The sequence below is a fragment of the Pezoporus wallicus genome, unplaced genomic scaffold (assembly GCF_028554395.1).
Source record: "Pezoporus wallicus isolate ANWC-B61680 ecotype Strahan unplaced genomic scaffold, APGP_CSIRO_Pwel_v1 contig_2025, whole genome shotgun sequence".
NCBI lineage: Eukaryota > Metazoa > Chordata > Aves > Psittaciformes > Psittacidae > Pezoporus > Pezoporus wallicus.
Window position 1 is genome coordinate 3,978,513 of NW_026640253.1, and position 22,231 is coordinate 4,000,743.

General features: G+C 36.3%; 1 protein-coding gene across 1 annotated transcript in view; it reads right to left on the bottom strand.

The window, feature by feature from the left end:
- The window catches only part of SBF2 (SET binding factor 2), a 260,718-nt gene that overhangs the window by 134,418 nt on the left and 104,069 nt on the right, over nucleotides 1-22,231 (bottom strand). Inside the window, exon 3 of the mRNA XM_057418287.1 lies at nucleotides 13,237-13,374. Within this exon, the coding sequence (XP_057274270.1) occupies nucleotides 13,237-13,374 (138 nt within the window). The remainder of the gene's footprint in view (nucleotides 1-13,236; nucleotides 13,375-22,231) is intronic.

A 22,231-nucleotide genomic window follows, 5' to 3' on the forward strand; every position in this document is an offset into this window, starting at 1 on the left:
TTTCAGTTTATTAAAAAAAAACCCAACAATTCAACATCACTTTTCTACTAAATGGAAGAAGCCTGATAGAAATGTTCTTAAATACCAGGAATGCTGTGAGTTCATGTGTTTTATTTCACAATCTCAGTTTAGAACGTACGGTTTCTTTAAGCAAACACATGTATCTAAATAAAAGCAGTTAAAACAATTATATAAGTACTTAAAAAACTGACTTAATCCTTTTAATTATGAAAAATGTTCAGTTATAGTAAGCTTCATGTGGGAATTTTATTGATAGGAAAGTACAATCAAAAAAGTTGGAGGAGCACTGCCCTACAGCATAATTGTTCTAGTTGGAAACTAAATGGCTTTCTTCAACAGCAGTTTTGTTTTAACTAACCTACCTTACCTTCTACTGAAACAAAATATGTAACAGTCTTACCCTCTCCAGTCCTGACTGCACAGTCCTGTGTGCCTTGGTCAGAGCCAAATGGTGGCAGCTGAAGACATTAGCTTTCAGGTAGCAAACACAATTATCCATGAATCACTTAATCATTTCTGCCTGCACACCAAGACCTGTGTTTTATTACATAAATGCTTTCTTCAGTTCTAGCACCAAACTGAAAAGGTCACTCTGAAAAGGCCCAGTAGCTGGGTATCAGCTAGAAGTGGCACTGACAGCTGTAGGGTATTGAAGAGCTACTTCCTAACCTGACCTGCATTGCCCATTCACCCAAAAGTCAGAACTGGCATTTCAGGCTTGCGTCCTGAACATGGGCATGTTTCTTTTGGAAGCTGCTCAACTATAATCACGTTCTGTGTCAACCTATGCTAAAGCACTGCTCATACACACATCCCTCTGAGAGTAAGATACATAGGTATATATATATATATATATGTACATGCACCTTGGTGCTCTATTTTCATTATCATATAGACAAAAAAGGGCATGTAATTTTTTACATGTATACCAAAAGAAACTCAAACATGAAAAATATGGGGTTTATACACAAACTAAACAAGACTCTGGAGTTCCTGTAAAACTGTCACTGTGATTCTTCAGGACATAAAAGTTAAGCGGTATTGATATATATAAAATCCTTTTTCTCAGCAAGATACTTAAAAAACCCCAAACACACACACAAAACCCAAAACATATAACAATGGCTATATTAAGCCAGAAAAAAATGTTCATCTATAGCTTAGTGTTGTCATTCCTCTAGTGCATTCTCTCTCCATCTCCAGCAGCTCAGGAATGCCCTGACCTGGAGACAGCTTACTATCTAAAAAATAATTTAATATTTAAGTAAAAATGGTTTAAAAAGACAGTACTTAGGTTTGTAATAACCAAGTTATTTAACTAAAAGATAAGTATAATATTTTCAAACCAAATATAAAACAATTGGCATAGCAACACACATACACATACTTGGCTTTGTACATAAATTCTTACTTAAATGGCAGTCACTACATACACAATGTACAGACTTAAGTCTAGTCTGCATCTCATTCCTAGTTTAGAATTGTGACTTATAAATTAATAGAGAAACACAGTAACTCAACAGCCACATGCCCCACACATTCATTTCCTTCCATCCATTATAATATTGACAGGGAAAGCTTTTACATTAATTACAGTCCCCTATCCCTACCCCCAAAATACAAGAAGAATTTTTAAATTATAGTTTAGTGGTTACACACCACTAAAGATAAAATCAACAAAAGTTTATTGTATCAACTGTTCTTAACAGTCAATTATGAATTCTAGGCATAACAGCAACAGCTTCTGGCTATCCTGACAATATTCGGAAAAATGAAATTAAAACGTAACTCCACATTTCTAAAGGCAAGAGAATATGGAAGTTTTTCTATATTCACATGGTACTAAGACAATGAAAATTAAGAGTGCATAGACAGAGAATAGGTTTCTATAAAAGACCATTTTCAAAAAATCCACTTAACATCAGATCAAGTCTTGAATTAATTCGTAATTAGATTTAATTTAAAACTTTCTGGGCACAATAGCAGCACAATATTGAATGGAAAAATAATTTATACTATAAAAACAATCTCTTACTTTATAAAAGACTTACAGGAAAATGTAACATGACTAGCCATACTTCTTCTGTGGCTCAACTTTCTGACAGGCATGCAGGCACATTATTAGGAGTCAGTAGACTAGGTAGATGATCATTTCAAACACATGACTTTTAACATACTTTTCAAGCAAAGAATTAACAGCATAAGCATTCTGTAGCGATACTAAATATAAAGTGGTAAAACCATAAACCTAATTCTTTCCATTTATACTTTTGCTCAGGCACATGCACATTTTATCTTTCTTTTTCCCTTTTCTCATCTAGGAGAAAATATTCTCTAATAAAAACTAATAAAAGAGTTAGTTGTGGCTTTTTCCTCAATCAATACCTTTTAATTTTATAAATACAGCATTCCATTTACAATTAAGAATAACTGCATGTTAAGGATATATAAACTGAATGATTAATTTCATTGGTTATTTAAGATAATACTGATTTTTTTCCTAATCTAGTTGATTATTATAGTTTTTCTTTTGTACTTATATTGATTGGAAGATGATGACAATGGTACCTGGTACGCTGTTATGGCACTTCCCTGATATCTCTCATTTAGATTGTTGCCTTTTTTCTTGTATCATGAGGAGCAGTCATTTAACATACTTGTGACCTAAAGTAATGGGGTAAATGTACAATAACCAACTAATTGAACAGCATCACTTTATAGTTTATAAACTTACTCAATAAAAATATCTGAATTAATGAATGCATTTGTGCAAACATTTGAAAAAATCTCACAAAATAAAAGTTCACATGACCAAGTAATTAAAAAAAACCCCACAACATTAATCCCCTGACTGACAACCAACAGTTCAGAAAAATTAACTGTGATCAGCAGTTCATCATCACTTTGCTATTTATTTGTTTGCTTGGTTTCTGAGCACAACTTGTTCCTCAGTTTAGCCAAGGGATGTTCATGGCATTAAGCCCAAACTAGACAAATTCAGACTAATTATTCAAGAATTCTTTAATGAGGAAGTTACCGACAACTGGAGTTACCTACCAACAAATCAGGCATGATTTTCCAGATCCACAGGCTAGAAAAAGATTTAATATATTTCTAATACATGCAGTTAAAAACAGATACTTGTGGGTTTTATACACATTAAATAAGGTATTGTTTAATTTGGTGTTCTTTTGCTTTAGAAGCCCCTCTACATTTATAAAAGAAGCATAAGGACAACTTGGCAGACTGTGCAGGATTCTATCAAGTACACTGTAATGAGATAAGAGTTTGAAAGCTTGGTATTAGAAAAAAAAAAATCAGGTATAATAATAGTATCCTCAAATTGGTGTCAAAGACAACCTAAAGATTTCTTACAACTGTAATGTGCATTAAATACTTTCCTTCATATGCTACACACTGGGTACTATGGAAAAATTATTTACAGATTTTAACAGAGCAAGTGACAAGTCACAGAATCATAGAACAGAATCATAGAATAGTTAGGGCTGGGAAGAACTTTAAGATCAAGTTCCAACCCCCTTGTCATGGGCAGGGACACCTCACAATAAACCATGCCACCCAAGGTTTTGTCCAAACTGGCCTTGAAAACCACCAGGGATGGAGCATTCACAACTTCCTTGGGCAACCCATTCCAGTGCCTCACCACCCTTTACAGTAAATTTCTTCCTTATATCCAAGCTAAACTTCCCCTGTTTCAGTTTTAACCCATTGCCCCTTGTCCTACCACTACAGTCCCTAGTGAAGAGTCCCTCCCCAGCATCCTTATAGGCCCCCTTCAGATACTGGAAGGCTGCTATGAGGTCTCCACGCAGCCTTCTCTTCTCCAGGCTGAACAGCCCCAACTTTCTCAGCCTATCTTCATACAGGAGGTGCTCCAGTCCCCTGATCATCCTCGTGGCCCTCCTCTGGACTTGTTCCAACAGTTCCATGTCCTTTTTATGTTGAGGACACCAGAACTGCACACGATACTCCAGGTGAGGTCTCACAAGAGCAGAGTAGGCATGTAGCTGTCCCAAGTCAGTACCCACACCGGGCTATTTAAGGATACATTAAAGGAAATGTAATGAACACTGCGAATCCATGAAGTCATACAATACAAAGTGCACAGGCTTAGCTTAATAACATGTGACTGATACCATTCCAAACTTCACTGTAGTCTCCTGCTTCTCCAGTATGCCCTATATGCACCACTCAGCACAACTTAAGCAGGCACAACGGTTAAATGAAGTAGTCCTGTGACATTTTCTACCTGATGCATTTTGCTTTATCACAAATATATATTCAGAGTTGAAAACTGTGAGTTTCGGATGACATCCTGTATGGACAAGAACAGCCTAAGTGTTTAGTGTCCACACTCAGCATCAAAGAGCATAGGAAATTTCTTTAGAGCTGTGCTGTGTGCTGGCTTGCCAAAACAGAAGTAGTAACACTGCACGAAACATGACAAAAGCTCAACCAATTGAACTGACAGCAAAGCTGGTCCTACACTTAGTGCTTTGTTTTACTTTTTATATACTTTTTACTTCTGGCACCAATAATCTCGCTGGGCTCCTGAAAATCAAACCAAAATTCAAACCACCAAAGTTAAATGGTCATTCACAGTTAGTATTAAGAAATAACAACAAAAACAGCCATCATGATCAGCATGTTAACTGAAATAGGCTCAAAACAAACAATTGGTGGCATCTCTTCAAGCAACGGTTATTTGACTTACAAAACTCTTGTGCCACAGAATGGTAGTAATAAAAATGCAGACAGAGTCACAAGAAGACTGGGCAAGCTAATGGAATTCACAGAGATTAATAAATACACACCAGGTATATTAGCCTCAGTTGGTCCTTGAAAGAGGCAGAGGAGGGACCACTCATGGATACATTATGTATGCTGCGTTCCTCTGTTAATCCCTAGACATTCACTCCTAACCATCCACAGAGACAAAATATTGTGCAAGATGTCTTTTCCTTCTGATCCCAAGTGATAACGCTTATGTTCTTCCAAGTAACATACGTAACATATTTCAATGTATCTTATTTAATTATACACTTTCACAGTATTATTTAGATTATAAAATAGTGAAACTTTTCAGCTGTACTATTATATTCAGTGTTCACTGGTAGTCAACAGCTTCAAGATACATTAATTCTAGTTTGATACCTAAATCACACACACATGGGGCAGGAAATCAGTTACGAGATTACAAACTTATTTTTTATTCCCTTCTTTCTTTTCTCTCTGACTGAAGGACTTCATCTTTAAGGACATAAAAAACCCTTACGCATTTATAGATATCTAAAATCTAAGCTGACTTAGTATCATTCATGATTTTAGACTTGGTCTCAGGTATGTGGAATAGAGAAAAAAAATAAAATTACAGCATTCACATTACAAGCAAATAGTTCTTTTTAGCTACGAATTCATTTCATTTCTTGTAGATTTATGTCAAAGTTTAAAAAAATCTGTGGATCACCCAATAGCTGATAAGGGTTGGACTCACACTCCAAGTTCTCCCTCATGTGGCAGTGGATTACAAAACGTAACTTTCTGCTTCCCACCCACTTTCATAAAAGCTACTGCAAGTACAAGATCTCTACTGTCAACTGTATTCGGCTGACCCTGAATGTCCTTAAGTGCTGCATGTATTAAATCAGCACATAAACGGACATTTTTATGCAAGCCTCAATTTCAGGTTAAGAAATTATATTAAAACTTTTACTGGAAAACAGGTGACTGATTTTGTGCTACTCCAGTGAAAAAGTGCAACTCATTTAAAAGACAAGATGTGGCAACCAAGAAAATAAATGACAGCAGCCAATTTTACTCATATTATCCTTATCCTTTTTTATTCAACATTGCTCTGATCTAGCTCTCAGTTTCCTCTTTTATGAAAATAATTTTGCAAGAACAATCATTTCAAGATGTCAGCTCTGCTTCCAAATATTGGCATTTCGCTTAAAAATAACAATCTAGCCAAAATCTACATTAGGAACTGAAGTCAATTTTTAAAGATGAAAATGATTCACCAATATAGTAAAAAATATTTCTGCTGCTGAATGTAGTTGAGGTTAAGGGATGTACACAGCTTGAGAACACATCAGCATTCCTTCCATCAACACAGAGCTGAGTTCTAGCACACATGAACTGTAAGTATCCTTCCTTTCCGGTCTTTTCACCCTCAACTTCAGAAGTTAGTGTATCTTAATACTTGAATATGTATGAACAAATTTGCCACTTATCAAATCTCCAACACTGAAGGTTCCTAGATAAAGCAACTTCAAACCGTTATCCAACTCTCCAAGACTACGAGGTGTCTATCCTGGTGTCTATTCACCAACACCGCTCTTGACTTCCTTCAGTGGGAACCACTATGTCCTTCTGAGTTTTTGAACCACCTCTATGAATTGCCTTTGTTAGAACTGCCACTCACTTACAGATACAAAGACAATCCAGACAAGCTGGCCATACATTTCCACGGCAGAGGCATATGCCACTGAAGTGAGTGCATTTAGTTGTGAATAATGTTGAGCAGAGAAAAATTAGGTTTCTCTTCATGTCAGACTGAAGAAAATAATTTTGAACTGAGGCATGAAAAGTTAGAAAACACATATTGTTAGATGTAGCTTTGCAGTTGTGAAGGTGGAAGCTGGCAGGCATTTTTTGAAACTCAAAATCAAATGTGAACAGAAAGTGAAATGAGAATTGTACTTTTATTAATTCATCCAGTTCTAGAGAGAGAATGAACATGTCATTATGAAATTTTCACTCTAGTACTTCATTGTAATTGCCAAAACCAGTCTGCCCTATGCAAAATTTTGCAGTGAAATTGTGCCAAGTTCAGCAAGCCCACTTTTTTTCTACTAACTGCTCAGCAAAGAAGATTTAGAAACCATGCATAATTTTTTATTTCAAGAAAAAAATATTTAAAGTTTGCTTTAGTAATCTTGTGCCAATTGCTTATTTGGGACAGATCCCTTTCTCTACATGTGACTTATTCTCTGCTGGTCTTATCTGCAGCCAAATACACTCATTAGGCCAAAAAAACATTCATCATCAATTAATTTTATTTACTTTTCAGATAATACAAACACACGTATCCAATAAATTCTAACACATGTAAAGTTAAAATAAACTTAGCTGATGACTCCAGAATACAAATCTGCATCCTCCCTATAATCTGCTGTACTGAACTAAAACCACCGGTGAATGGATCTACTTCATGGCTTGTCTATGTGCACAGAATCGTATCACTGCAGCTGAACTTGTACTGGAATAATTACACCAGCACAAAATAAATTATCTTGAATTATAGAACAGCTAGGCTTGCAAAGGACCTTAAGATCACCTAGTTCCAACCCCCCTGCCAATAGGGGGCACTAAACCATGTCACCCAAGGCTCTGCCCCCAAGGTAAGGACCTCTTGTCCTGTCACTACAGTCCCTAATGAAGAGTCCCTCCCCAGCATCCCTATAGCCCCCCTTCACATACTGGAAAGCTGCTATGAGGTCTCCACGCAGCCTTCTCTTCTCCAGGCTGAACAGCCCCAACTTTCTCAGCCTGTCTTCATACAGGAGGTGCTCCAGTGCCCTGATCACCCTTGTGGCTCTCCTCTGGACTTGTTCCAACAGTTCCATGTCCTTCTTATGTTGAGGACACCAGAACTGCACACAATACTCTAAGTGAGGTCTCATGAGAGCAGAGTAGAGGGTCAGGATCACCTCCTTCGACCTGCTGGTCACGCTCCTTTTGATGCAACCCAGGATACAGTTGGCTCTCTGGCCTGCAAGTGCACACTGAAGCCAGCTCAAGTTTCTCATCAACCAACACCCCCAAGTCCTCCTCCATAGGACTGCTCTGAATTTCTTCTCTGCCCAACCTGTAGCTGTGCCCGGGATTGCCCCAACCCAGGTGTAGGACCTTGCACTTGGCATGGTTAAACTTCTTAAGGTTGGCATCAGCCCACCTCACAAGCATGTCCAGGTCCCTCTGGATGGCGACCCTTCCCTCCAGTGTATCAACACAGCTCGGTGTCATTTCAAAACATGACTAAAAAACCTATAGTAATGCACAGTAGATATTCTATCAATAAAAAAGAAAATTATGCAAAGATTGCAAACGTATCATAGAATGGTTTGGGATGGAAAGGATATCAAGATCAACTAGCTCCAATCCCCCTGCCATTGGCAGGGATACTTCCTGCTCAAAGCCTCATCCAACCCAGCCTTGAACACTGCCAGGGATGGCACATTCAAAAATTCCTTGGGCAGGCTGTTCCAGTGCCTCACCACTCTCACTGGAAAGAATTTCTTACTTCTATCCAATCTAAATCTCCCCAAAATAAGCGTTTGCACCCTGCAACAGTATTTTCCCTTGACTCAGAAAATTATTTGTGAATGTTCTGAATGCGACATTTTATAGTTTGGGATTTTTATGATTTCTTTCTGGAGAGGAGCAGAGAGAGGAAGACAATGTGAATGGCAGGAAATGGAAATGGAAGACTTGTGAATTATTACTTACGTGCATTTTCCAGAGTGATATATTTAATCTTAGCAACTTTGTGATCACAATGTTTTAACATACATATGCTTAAGACAACACATAAGAATGATACAATCTTGTAGTAAGACTGTTATAAACAAATGCTTGGGGTTTTGTGCTGACCTCATTGAGCAGATTTTTCGTAATGCAAGAAATGTAGTTGCACAGGCTCAGTTACTGGCATAAATCACTCTCTAATTTGTTGATGGCAGGCTTGGGGAGAGAGGATAAATTCCTTTTGAAGTGCACAGCAAGATACAATTTGACCATTAAGTTCCCAAATGAAGTGAGTCAACATTTTTAAAAAAGATTCTATCTATGGTGCTCTTCCAAGCACTGTTAGTATAAATTCTAACTGTGCAACTGGTAAGAAGCACGGCTGAGGTCAGTAGAAGTTCTGCTGAGTCAAATGTATTAAGTCTTTGTGTGCTCAGTGGTAACATCCAGAAATTGCTGTTAGAAATAAGAACCTTTTAGCAGACGGCGTATATAGTACACAGAGCTATACATATACATGTATTTATGAATATATGTACGCATTTTTTTTGATGGCCAAAGTTACACAGAGTATATTAGTTTTATAGCTGAATTCTGTTCATTTGAGATTCTTCTGAATACCCTTTGGCTGCTCAACAGCTTCCAGCTTCTGTCACCATTAAAATAGGCTAGGCATACTATTTCTTTGGCTGATAGGACAAAGTTTTCTTGAAACCAATGAGATTTGAAGTTCACAGCAACAATTAGAATACAGTAATGGGGAGGTGGGTACCTAACACCAGAAAAAAAAATTCTTTAAGGTACTATGACAGAAGAGGAAATATGGATGTTTTGACCTATTCTCCTCCTAATTCCTGTAGATAAAAGTCAGTATGGCATCCGGCCCTATTTGCTAGAACATCTAAATGGCACCTTAAGCCAGACAGAAATGTGGACCAGACCAAGCATGTGCTGGAGACATAAAAAACTGGAAGGAGAAAACAGTGCAGTATCTCAGAATTGTTTACACTTTCTATTGGTAGAAACTTGAGGTCAGAGAGAAGTCTTGCACACAGAACTCTCCTGAAACATACGAAAGGAAGTCTTTAAATGACAACAGCTTTACTGTCATTAACTCATTATCAGACTGCCTCTAGTCACATACTCGTGTTCCAAACTCTAGACTCTGTCATGGTTTAAATCCAGCCAGAATAACTCAGAACCATACAGCCACTCACTCTCTCCCCCTCTTCTCCCACCCCACTCCTGGTGGGGTGGGCAGGAGATTCAAAAGAATGCAAAGCCCAATGGTTGAGATAAGAACAGTCCAATAACTAAGGTATAATACAAAACTGCTACTACTACCAATAATAATAATAATAATAAAATAATAAGGGGAGAGAACATAAAACTAAAAAGGGAAGGAAAGAAAAAAACCAAACACAAGTGATGCACAGTACACAATTGCTCATCACACATCAACCAATACCCAGCCCAACCCAAGCAGCGTTCTGCCCTTCTGGGTGACTCCCCCCAGTTTATATACCGGTGCTGTGGTATGGAACACCCCTTTGGCTAGTCTGGGTCAGGGGTCCTGTCTCTGGTTCCTCCCAGCTTCCCGTGCCCCTCCTCACTGGCAGAGCATGAGAATTTAAAGTTCCTGATTGGGGTAAGCATTACTTAGCAACAACTAAAGCACTGGTGTGTTATCAGCATTGTTCTCAGAATAAAGTTGAAAACACAGCACTGCACCAGCCACTAAGAAAGAGAAAAATAACTGTTACAGCTGAATCCAGGAAAAACTCCTGTTAAGGTCAAATTTTCAAATGTTTCATTTTAATCTCAGACAAGGAACATATTCTCGTATAGCTTTAAGAAATGTAACTTGGACAACTGAGACTAGCATTGTAAAACAGAACAATTCATGAAGGACTGTATGGAAAAGCTGTATAACCTGCATCCATAGCATCAAATGAGTTTTATTCCCGTATTTAATGGAATAACATGTGTTCACCTTCCTTGTACAGATATGGAGTACTGACCACACTAAAAGGAACATCAATCTTTTGGACATATTGTCACAACTTTATGAGAGCTGATCACCAATAAAACTGACCAGCATCCATGCAGATAATAAATGCCAGGTCAGTTCAGAATGACAATACTGAAACAATGCAAAGTATGATTCATATATGTCAATAAATAAAACAGTATTTTATTTTCTCTCCAGGACTAGGAAGTTGAAAATAGGCCATCAGCTGATTACTAGAGCCTGTGCTTTTCTCTGGAAAACTTGTTATGACATCGAACTGCCAAGAGATTAAAGCGAATCCAGGGCTTTCAGAGAGGGAGAATACTTTTCTCTAGGTAGCTTTTACAGTTTCTATATTAATCTTGCACCCCAGGCTATCATAGGTACCACCCAGATATACCATGTGAATACAAGCTCCTCGCTTTACAGACAGCATTTATTTACGAATTATCTTGTAACAAACAAATAAAGCAGAAACAAAGGGAACCAGAATGACAGAAGTAGCCTTCTCAGACCCAGCTTGATCAATTGCATGAAAATGGTTCATGTATTATTATGCAGAAGGCTCAAAAAAAGGTTTGATAGTTCCCTTCTAGCATTCACAAGCTAAGAAATTAGTTTCTTTTCATTTTGCAGTTTAATTAACCACAGAAACTTTCAAGTGGTTAATTCCAGGTTTTTGTGAAGATGACTTTGACAAAGAGATTCTGCTTCAGCTGACTTTTGACCAATCCTGTGTATCAGCAAGGTTTACCAGGGGAAGGCTACTGAAAAAGAAGTCATTCTTGGGGTTTTTCTGAAATTTAATCTTACTTTTGTCTTAGTGAGTTATATCATTAGGTAAAAAAATTTAAAATTGAACAGTATACTGTGAAAAGTATTGTCCAGATTTCATTTCAAGCCCTGGACACCACATTTCATGGACTGTTTATTTAATGAGGCATGCATCTGAAAGGTTAAATCAATATTACTCTCATTGCCCAATGCTTCATAAGCTTATGTTTCATTACAGATTGTACATGTGCTGAATTCTTGTCTAATGACCATGTAATAGGGCACGTTCAATTATTCTCATAGGGGGTTAGAAAGAAACAGGAAGTTTAGCTATAAACAATGCAGTCATAGAATAAATTTCACCACAGCAAGTTCATCTGAAAAATATGCATTCTTTTCAACCCAGCCAGGAATGGCATTAGGAGAACCAACATCCTGCTGCACTCAGGTTTTTAATTATTTAATTTTTTTTTTAGTTTTGTTTTTTTTTTTAATTTTAATACTTAGGCAATATAAGAAAAAAAAACAAAACCTTTTAGTTAATACTGGATGTTTTGTGATGAGCATTACTTCAAAGATGGGAATACTGAATCAAAAGCAGCTGCTAGAAACCACAGGATAAATAACAAGTTTGCTAAATTTAGTATATATTATGAAATACATAGAGTGGAGGAAGAATCAGCCATTGTAAATTTTTATCAGCTGGGAAAGAACTACTATAGAATACTTCACTCTTTATTTATAAAATAAAGGAAAAATGAGAGACATTAACTAATGACAAAAATTTTACCAGGAAGATGTCAGCTGATCTAAACTAAAATTTAAGACTGAAATATATCTAATTTCTCATTATATTTCTGCTTCTAACGCCTTTTAATCATCTAAAGAAAAAAAATAAAAACCACCTAAACTGTAGCATTAATGAATTAAGAACTGTTATTATCTGGCTTCCAGTTGTGCCCAGAAAAAGAATACTACTATGTCACAGCTTTTAATTGCTCTAAGAATAAAACAAAGAGTAAGTACACTTGGATTATTAAAAGCAAATAATCAGTAATGTTACACTATACTAATAAAGGAAAAAAATACTTGAGTCAGCCATCTATTTAATCATAACTAATTTTAACATACTTAATGCCAAGGTTTTACTTATTTTATAATTTTCACATGGGGAAATAAAACATCCAAAAACATAACAATGACATAACATAACAGATTATGTCATAGCAGAGATTCTGCAAAATACTTTACATCTAATGGGAAACAAAATGTCTATTTTTGAAAGACTGAGGCAGCCCAAAAAATAATTAAATACATGTTTAAAACCAACACTTCCAAGTGGCTGACACCCAAAATCTGACCTACCTAAAAACTGAAGAATTGTTCTATCCGTTTTAAAATCATGCCATTTACACCCACACTACATATATTTACAGGAATATGTACATACCTACAGCATAGCTTGCATACATTTGTCCTGTGCTGGCCTGATAAGAGCTGGCCAGCAGAGGGAGCAGAAGTTAATAAACAATTTTTAGAAGAACAAAGATGAGAATCATTCATGCTATGTCAAGCACGGAGCTAAATGAAAGGAACACAGTATTGGCTGTCCCATTAAAAAAAAAAAAAAAAATGTGGTGGAGAAAAAGGAACTCTATGAAATGTTTTTGGCTGGGTTTGGTTTTTTTGTTGTGGGGTTTTTTGTTTTTTAAAGCAGGTTAGACAACAACACAAGGAAGTAGACTGAGCTTACATTTGAACAAAAATACATGCATTTGTGTAGGATAGAAAGAATACATCCTTATCAGAAATGACAAAATATTTTCTGTTGTTTCTAGACACCTTTTTCTGTATTTTGTTACTTATTGTAAAGTTTTTACCTGCAGGTTAATCTCTGCTTCATAGAAAGTTAAGCAGGAACAGTAGTGCCTCTCTGAGTCTATATCGGTCAGAACCACCACAAAGAACGTTGGCTGTTTTCTCTCTTTTGAAAGCTGCCATCCTCCAGGCTGGCAAAACTAATGGGAAAAAAAAAAAAAAGACACACATATAGTTAAGCAGTAATATCAATTATCTTAAGAAATATGAAAAATATTTTTTAACAATACAACAAAACACTATCTGAAACAAGAAGCTCATTTTATTTACAGCAAACGTATTCAGGGTTGCAAATTCAAAGAAAATGGGGGAAATCGAGTAAGTCTTGGAGTTGGTCAAAATGATACAAATCTAGCTCTACAGACCTCAAGGGAGACATAATAAACCATGCAAACTGAAGATGTGTTCCTTTGAATTCAGTATTCAAGGTTATCTTTGCAGGGTTTAACAGGTAACAACAGAACTAAATTGACGCATTATGCAGGCAGGTTTCATTTGGAGAACAGGTTAGAAGTTGAAGCTGAAATTGTCATGTCTTGGAATGTCTCTACATTTTTAATTTCTCCACTTATTTCTCCATTAATTTATCTAATCAAACAGATATTCCACTCTCACTTACTTGCAAAATTATTCAATACTTACTACTACAAAAGACTACTTACAAAGCACTATTTTTCATCCATTTATTGACTACTTCAGTAATTTCAGGTGAACATTTGAAATTTTACAAGAGGTCATGTCATAGCAGGGATATAAGTTTTGCCACTCCTGTGAAAAATATGTTCAAGTTTAGTGACTTCTTAGTGACTTTAGTGACTTCTCAGGAACAAAGAAAATCATTTGCTTCTTGGATTCAAATAGGCTGCAGTTCTCCAAATAATTCACATGTACTTCAAATACTACGTTTCCAAGCTTTTGTAGCAATGAGCAGACTAAAACCTGCAATATTTAAAACACACGTCAAATAAGCCTAAGTCCTTTCAGCATTTGTTCCTTCAAGCTGACCAGGGCTGTAGCAGTGCAAGTCATCAGAACCAAAGACAGCAGCTCTGACCTCAGAAGGGAGATCCACAAACAGCATGAAGAAAAAGAGAACTATAGGTCAAAAGCAAGTGAAAAGTGTATGTTTTCAGGTTTTTTTTTAAATTACTAGTGTACATCATCAGTTAATAACTTGTAACAGAAGAGGCTGCTGAAACTCACAAATCAGTTTGCTGAAGATTTGTGAGATGGCCTGTATGGAATTTTATATTCACTGTTTCTTTTACTAAAGGCTGAAGTCACAGACATGAAAAATTCCCAAGTACTTTATCATTAGCAAAATTATAAACTCAGAATTTACATGTGGTGAAGGCAATAGCCCCTGTATGTATTAGGAATAAAAAGAAAATTAATTAAAAAATCCAAACTACCCCCACACCACAAGTTTCTAGAATTGTGAAACAATGTGGATATCAAAGGAACCAGAGAGATAGGTCAAAATCTCCTGTTTCCAGCATCTGCTTCTGCTGTACAGCTGTTAAAAACTGCAAAAGCATGAAGAGTAAGCAGTAAACAAACATGTACTACAGATTCATCTTTAGAACCTCTACAATAAAACCTGGGTAGTCTTAGGTGACTAGCAGCTAAAACCCTGCCTCTGCGATACAATTTATTTTACAGTCCTGGGAAAATCTTCAAAACCCAAGTTTTCTCATGTTACATTCTTCAAATTCTAGATAATCAGCTTAACACTTCTGAGTCTGTATCCTTAGAAGTGCTAAGCACCCACTCCTGCATCTAAGAATAACTGTTCTGAACATCAAAAAGTTCTCTGAGAAAAGACATTCTAGTCATCCTGAGCAAAGCATCCAGTATTAGTCCATGATAATACTGGCCTAATCTCCCTTTGTTTTTCATCCCATGTCAGTTTAAAAAATAAGAAGATACCACTATTAGTCCTGCAGGGCTGCTATAAAGATAATGCAATATGGTCAATATATATAACATCATAATAAAAGCATCACTTAAAAGTTTGACAATAAAATCATTCGAGTTTTGTATGTATTGCAGAGTTTAGGTGGTGCGTGGTAAATGAAGCTTGGAATCTGTAGCCCAGATAAAAACCCCCAAACTCTGAATAACTATTTGTTCAACAAGTATGAGACAAAATGCAAAGAATGCAGTAAGATTCTGTTAATAACGGAAACATTTCCACAGTGTACCATTAATACAGAATCATCCATACAAATTAAGGTTGCTCATGCAGTCCTAGCTCTGGCACTTCTTAAGCTCTGAATGCTTGAGTTTAGAATCAACGCTCTTTCAGACCTGCCAAGTCTACCAGTTCTGACAGGAGCTCCTTGCTGGTGCCACTGCCCTTTAGCTTTATGGGTAATTTCCCATCTCACATGTGTAAGCAGTAATCTATCAGAATTTTAGCTGCCCAGAATTCCTGGACAAAGGACTATTCTCCATACACCAAACACCACCTACGAAAGGCACAGAAGAGCCAGTATATTCAGATAACCCACAAACAATGTATTCTGCACCCAAATGACACGTATGTGAGGCTGGGATGTGTGGCTCATGCATTGCTGGTTTTCACATGATACACACAGACTATCAATTTTGAACTCTGAGCTATTGCTACGTTAAATTTGAATATACTTTTTGTGTTTATTTTAAAATAAAATACATTGTAATAAGCCTTTATTAGTAGGAATATTGCATATTGCATAAAATTTATCCCAACATCTGCCCTGTAAACTGGGAAATGCAAAGGGAAAGCCAACAGCTAAATTTTTTACTATCAGAAGTGATAGCTGGTGTGGGCAGGCTGCTCTCAATAGCAATCTCTCGATCTTTATGCATGCCTAAACCCTACTCATGTCAGTAAGAATTCTTCCCTATTTCAAAATGCTCTTCTGTGTAAGGTATGCTTTCTAGATGTAACTGTTTTACTAGAAAACAACAAAATTAATGATTTTTAAGGAAAACAGCTGAAGTAGAGTACACTCACTGACTACACAGAGAATCTGTGTTTTCAAATAAACTGGAAGGAATTTATAAATATAGAGACTGAGGATAAAGTCAACGTGCTCCCCCAAGAAATCAAACAATGAATGATTCTCGGTTTCCTTAAAATAAGGTGATAAATATTAGTGTAATATTTGACATGCAAACAACATTGAGAAGAATGTCCAAACTAGTATAAATACAAGCTACTATCCAGTATGATTACCAGCACAGTCTGGCCACTAAGAACAAGAAAATGTTTCCTTACCAAACCAGATGCTATACCAAAACAGACAAAAGCACCACTGTGAATATAATTCAAAGGTCATGTGCTTCTTCAGTAAACAAGAAAAAAAAAAACAGGAGTTTAAAAAAGAACACACTCCCATATTGTTTCACTTATTTGCCAGAAGTCCTGGAACCAGAACATAACTTCTACTAAAGACATTGAAAATTGGAAATAATCAGATTGTCCAACTCATTATTTATAGAAATAAGCCTCTAATGGTGACAAGTGCTTAAAATCAACTCCAGACTACAACTGATTCCCTTCTAAAATCTGGTGCAAATATCCAGAAGTTGCGCTGAAGAATATGTAAGAGATCTTATATTCAAGGTGCTGCAATGATATTTCAAGCACTGTTTGAAACTGCAGGTTCCCAGTGAAGCAAAGAATTTTCTCTTGATTATTCCCACAAATGTTTTCAGACTAAACAAGAAACCAGACAGATTTTTAAATGACGCAGAGTATTTTAAAACAGTGTAACTGGGTTTGTTACCTTTAAAAATTTTGTATGTCATGTCATCACCACAAGCCTTCTCTCTAAAGTGTAGACATGATTAATGAATGTTTAGAAGTGACATTTGTTTCTTCTAATTTTTGTAAGCCAAACATGTCACCATTGCTTGATTCAGAAATTTGTTCCTTCTTTCCTACCTAGAGCTGTAGGTGTACTCCTGCTCCTTGCCCTGTCCTTCTCTTCTAAAATAAATCATTTTCATAAATCAGCATATACCTTAGATATACTGTATACAGCTCTGTTGTCTAGAATCATGGAATCATAGAGTACCCTGAACTGGAAGGGACCAATGAGAATCAAGTCAAACTCCTAAGTCCACACCAGGCAACTACAAAGTTAAACCATGTATCTAAGAGCATTGTCCAAATGCTCCTTGAAAACCGACAGGCTTGACACCATGACACTACCCTGGGGAACACACTAAAGCTGTTGAAAAATTGAAGAAAACTGAAGTCACAATTTCTATTAGAGTATTGGAGGAATTACTATGCAGGAAGAAGTTTTATTGCATACTGGGGAAATGACGACCAAATACTGTTACCATACTGAACAATAATCATATGGTGTTCAAGTTGCATTAGAGAAAAATTTTAGTCATTTGTCTCCTTACCCTGGCAGAACTATAGTATCTGGCCTCCATATCTATTGACCAGAAATTATTTATTTGCTGAATTGCATGCTAGAACTTTGTCATTTACGTCTGGGGTTGCACCCCAAGCACAACCAAGCCCATAACAATATTCTAGTTGGGTCTGTGTAGCTACAGACAAGAAGACTGCTCTCTCTGCACTTTACATTGTTTTCTGTATCAACGATCTGGTCAGCTTTCTGTCAGAAATTCACTACCCCCGATGGAACCACCAAAGCAGAAAGGGGCAGGGGGAAGCTTGTTCAGAAAGTTTGTGCGATATCTTTTTGCAAGTCATCTCCCGAAAGCATTTTTGGAAGTGTTTATACAGAACAGAAGACAAGGTCTGCGATATACCACTACAGAACCCTGCACTTAACTAAATAATGACATTTAAAGTATATTCTCACACTATATATTTTCTTCAAAATACGTTTCTGTACTTGTTTCTTGGTAAATAAAATCCAAAACTATTTGGATGCACATAAAACAGAAAACATTTGAACTCTATTGACAACACTTGAATTAAAAGATCCAAAAATGATTTTACAGGTTAACACATCTGACACAAATATTCACCTTCCTTTCCAGTTCAACTCTTTCACCAAAGATTTGATTCTCCATTGGATCACTCTGGGCATAAGGTTTCATTTTATTGTCTGCTTCTGTGGACTTTATTTGACTTTTCAAATAACTGTGCTTTGCTTTTAACATGTATCAAGATCATTATCTTTTCTACAAACCTCCCTGAAAATAAAGGACCATGTTCTGGACATTATGTGGAGGAAGTTTGTTCCATCTGGACTTGCATGACCTAGCACCAGCTGCTGAGTATTTCACCATTTCACCATTCACTTATGTATGGAATTTTGGCAAAGGGAATTTTCTTTTTCAGATGCATACCTCTACTTAAAACAAAACAATTACAGTGCTCACTGGCATAATAAAAAAGCAATGTTATGAAGCTGTAAATCTGAGGAAATGCTTGGAGATTTGGGGATATCTCTAAATATAAACAGAATACAAAATACACACTGAATTTTATAACATCTTCCTGCCTTTCAAGATCTCATATCTAAGAAATTGCATATTTATTCTTAGCCAAGTCTAAAATAAAACTAGTGCACTTAAAGTATACTCCAAATTATTTCTAGGTAACAAGCCCATTTTAAGGGTTGTAGAATATTCTGATGATTAACTGTAAACAATTCAACTCCCTTATAAAGAAAGAATAAAAATAGCTCTTAAACCTAAAAGAAATATGAAGGTCTTTTCTACCCTGAAATTTACTGAAATCTAGCATTCTCCAAGATGAACCTTTACAAAATCACCTTGTGGCACCAGTGAACTACTGGGACCTGATGTCAGGAGCACCCCCTCAAAGATGTGCACAAACCAGCTGCCCACTACTCCCATAAGCCCAGAGGCTGATGGGGTGCTGAAACCAGAAAAGAGGTTAAGAAGCCAATGTTAATATATTTCATTAATTTCAGACTTTCTAACCTATGACACCAGAGACAAATGAAAGGCAAAAGGAGTGTCAATACACAGTGTTCATTTGAAATCAAAGAATTGCTTTCTCCTCTTAGCAACTGAAAAAAAAACAACACACTGAGGTGCCTGCACATGTTGGTGTTGATGGACAGTACCTGTCCCTTAGCCTCTCACACCTGAAACTGGGTGAAATACTTCGGGGAATTACATCAGAAGCAGCAGAAAGGTTGTGATTACAGGTGACATTACTGTCCAAGAGGAGTTACAGGGGGATATCATCATTCCCCTCCTTGCCTGGGACAGACTCTCCCCACGTACTATGGAAATTTCCACCTCAGTAGTCAGCTCTTCAAACATGCAGAACATGTCAAAAAAGACACTAAGAAATACTTCCCCTCAAAGAAAAGATCCTCAACTGCATTCTTGGGGTTCTCAAGTCTGAAAGTTGCTGAAATATCTCTCAATGCACAAATTCCTGCACAAGTGACAGACAAGGTACTCTGTAATTTGAACTACAGATTAAAATGATCCTCAATAATCAGATACTCAAGCTTGTCACAGAGACCCTGCAGCAGAAGTTCATAAGAAGAAAAGTTAAAATATTTGAGAACATCTCAACTAAAATCAGCTAATTCAGTCTCCTAAGTCATGCAGGCAGAGAAATCTTTTTCTGAAATTACATGCATAGCAGTAAATATATACACCTGGGTGTACATCTACACACACACACATACACATTTCAAGTTCATTGCTTTGTTTTAAAAAGCTCATAACACTGTACAACTTAAAACACCTTTCTATTATGCTGAAAACCCTGAACTTGAAAAAAAAAAATGCTTATAGGGACTGTATTCCTAGTTTGTCTTGTGAAAACAATTTTTGAACTGGCTTTTAGAAAGAAAACTACACCCCCTGGGAAACCAGTTTCTTTTTCTGTTTTCAGAACACTTAATAACTCCAGTTCAATGGCTTATTAAAAATAAAATACAACCTGTCAAATAATCTTCTGAATATTTCTGAACAAAGCCTCCCCAGACTACAGATGTGGTGATTTCCATCAAACTACTACACACTAATTCCTTTATTTCAGAAACAGTACAGGATTAATGACATTCTGAATGAGGTTTTCTTCCTGAAATGAACTTCCAACATCTCTATTCTAATCATGTTTAGTAAGAAACCGGTACCGGTGCACTTGTGCAAATAATTAATTGCATGGACTTTTATTCATTTACTTAAACTAAGCTACCTCCTCTTGTCTTCAGCTAAGTGCCCATCAAGATAAGGTTACAGCAGTTTAAAAATTCTGGGACCCTTGGACCCAGATTTTTTTTTTTTTACCACCACCCCCAACAAAACCCAACATATCCACCATGTTCTGGGCTACCTCAGGCAAAGAGAGTGAGACAGCTGTGGACAGTAACCAGAAATTCTCAGACACACATCAATACGTCAAACCAAATACAAATGGGTTAGGTATCTGAAGAAGATATTTTACGCTAGAGAATTTTTATTTTTTTAAACATGCATTTTAAACTTCATAAAGTTAAAAAGTCATAAATTTCAACTGATATTCAGGAACACACAGCCTGCCTACAAAATTTTTCTGTCCAAGCAATGCTTTTTAGTCAGCGATAATTGCTGCCAGTGATACTGTTGGTGAAAAGAATAATGAGAAGTCTCACTACTAAATATTCAACATGAAAGCAGAAAAGACAATTTCAATGTAGCAATAAATTCAAGTGAGACACGACTTCAGTAAATTATACTTCAATCTGAAAAATACAGGTCTATAGCACTATGGTTATGAGACAAAAAAGACAGCATGGATGGAAAATATCTGACAGAATAATCCTGAAGTAATACTGAAAGAAGGACACTAAAAAATTAAGATCATCATTATCAAAGAAATTAATCCTTTGCACTAAGTACTTGCGATTTAATTTTCAGCACAAAATGGATAAAGAAGCATTTTTGTGCCTCTTAACCTATTCAACCAGCACTCAGGAGTGGTTTCCACAATGCACTGTGACACTAAGAAAATGGCTAATTTGTTTTGGTCTGGTTTTTCTTATTTTTACCGACCGCTGTCTATACACTTGAGGGAATTGGTAGTCATCTCAGGTCACAATCCTAGATAAACAGTTTCCATTTAGAAACACTTATAAATGAGCATTATATACATATTAATCAGTTCAAGCATGAAACATTAACTTTGCCTAATGCACCATTTTCTCCTCCTCTCTTCCCTGCCTTCTTTCTTTCACTTTTGACAGTTGTGCTACAACGACCTGTTGTAGTGAAAGAAGTAACAAACCTTTTCTTGTCTTTAATTACTTCCCAACTCATTTTCTAGATAAGACTATAAACTATCTTTCAAAATATACATATCACTGCATTGATTGAATGTCAAAAAAAAAACAAGAAAACAGAATGGACAACAGGGTACTTAATATACATCACTCAATAATTACAATTGGCACTACATAAGCATAAATTTTGATTTGACATTTTAATGCTTAAGCATTCCTCCAAAGGAACTGGTCCAAGTTATACAGAACATTACTGTAGTACACAAGGTCCACATTACCTTATTTTTATAGTTTACACTTGCACAATCAGATATTAAACCACACTGTTAATCTCACATACAGCCTTGTTACCATGTTTGAAAATACATTCCATTCCTGTCTAGCAATTGTAAAAAAAGGTGCAAGTGGTAATACAAGTGCAAGCATATGGTAATGAAGTGTATACTACAAAGAACATTGCAATGAATAAAAAAAAAAAAAAAAAAAATCAGAATTTACTCTTAACATAGCAGAAATTAGACCAAGAAAATATGCTTACAGGAAAGAGAAAAAAAAAACACACACACAAAAAGGATAGTATATACACCTTAAAACCCTTGAATAAAATGCACTACTCAGTCCAAACAAAATTATAACCATACCCTTTCATGCGGCAACTCACTTTTAAACTCACTTTTAAACTCACCTTTAGTTCCAAAAAAAGCAGCAAAGTGAATGATGGGAAACCAGATCAATAGAAGCAGAAGGCTGTAAGTTTGTAAATGTA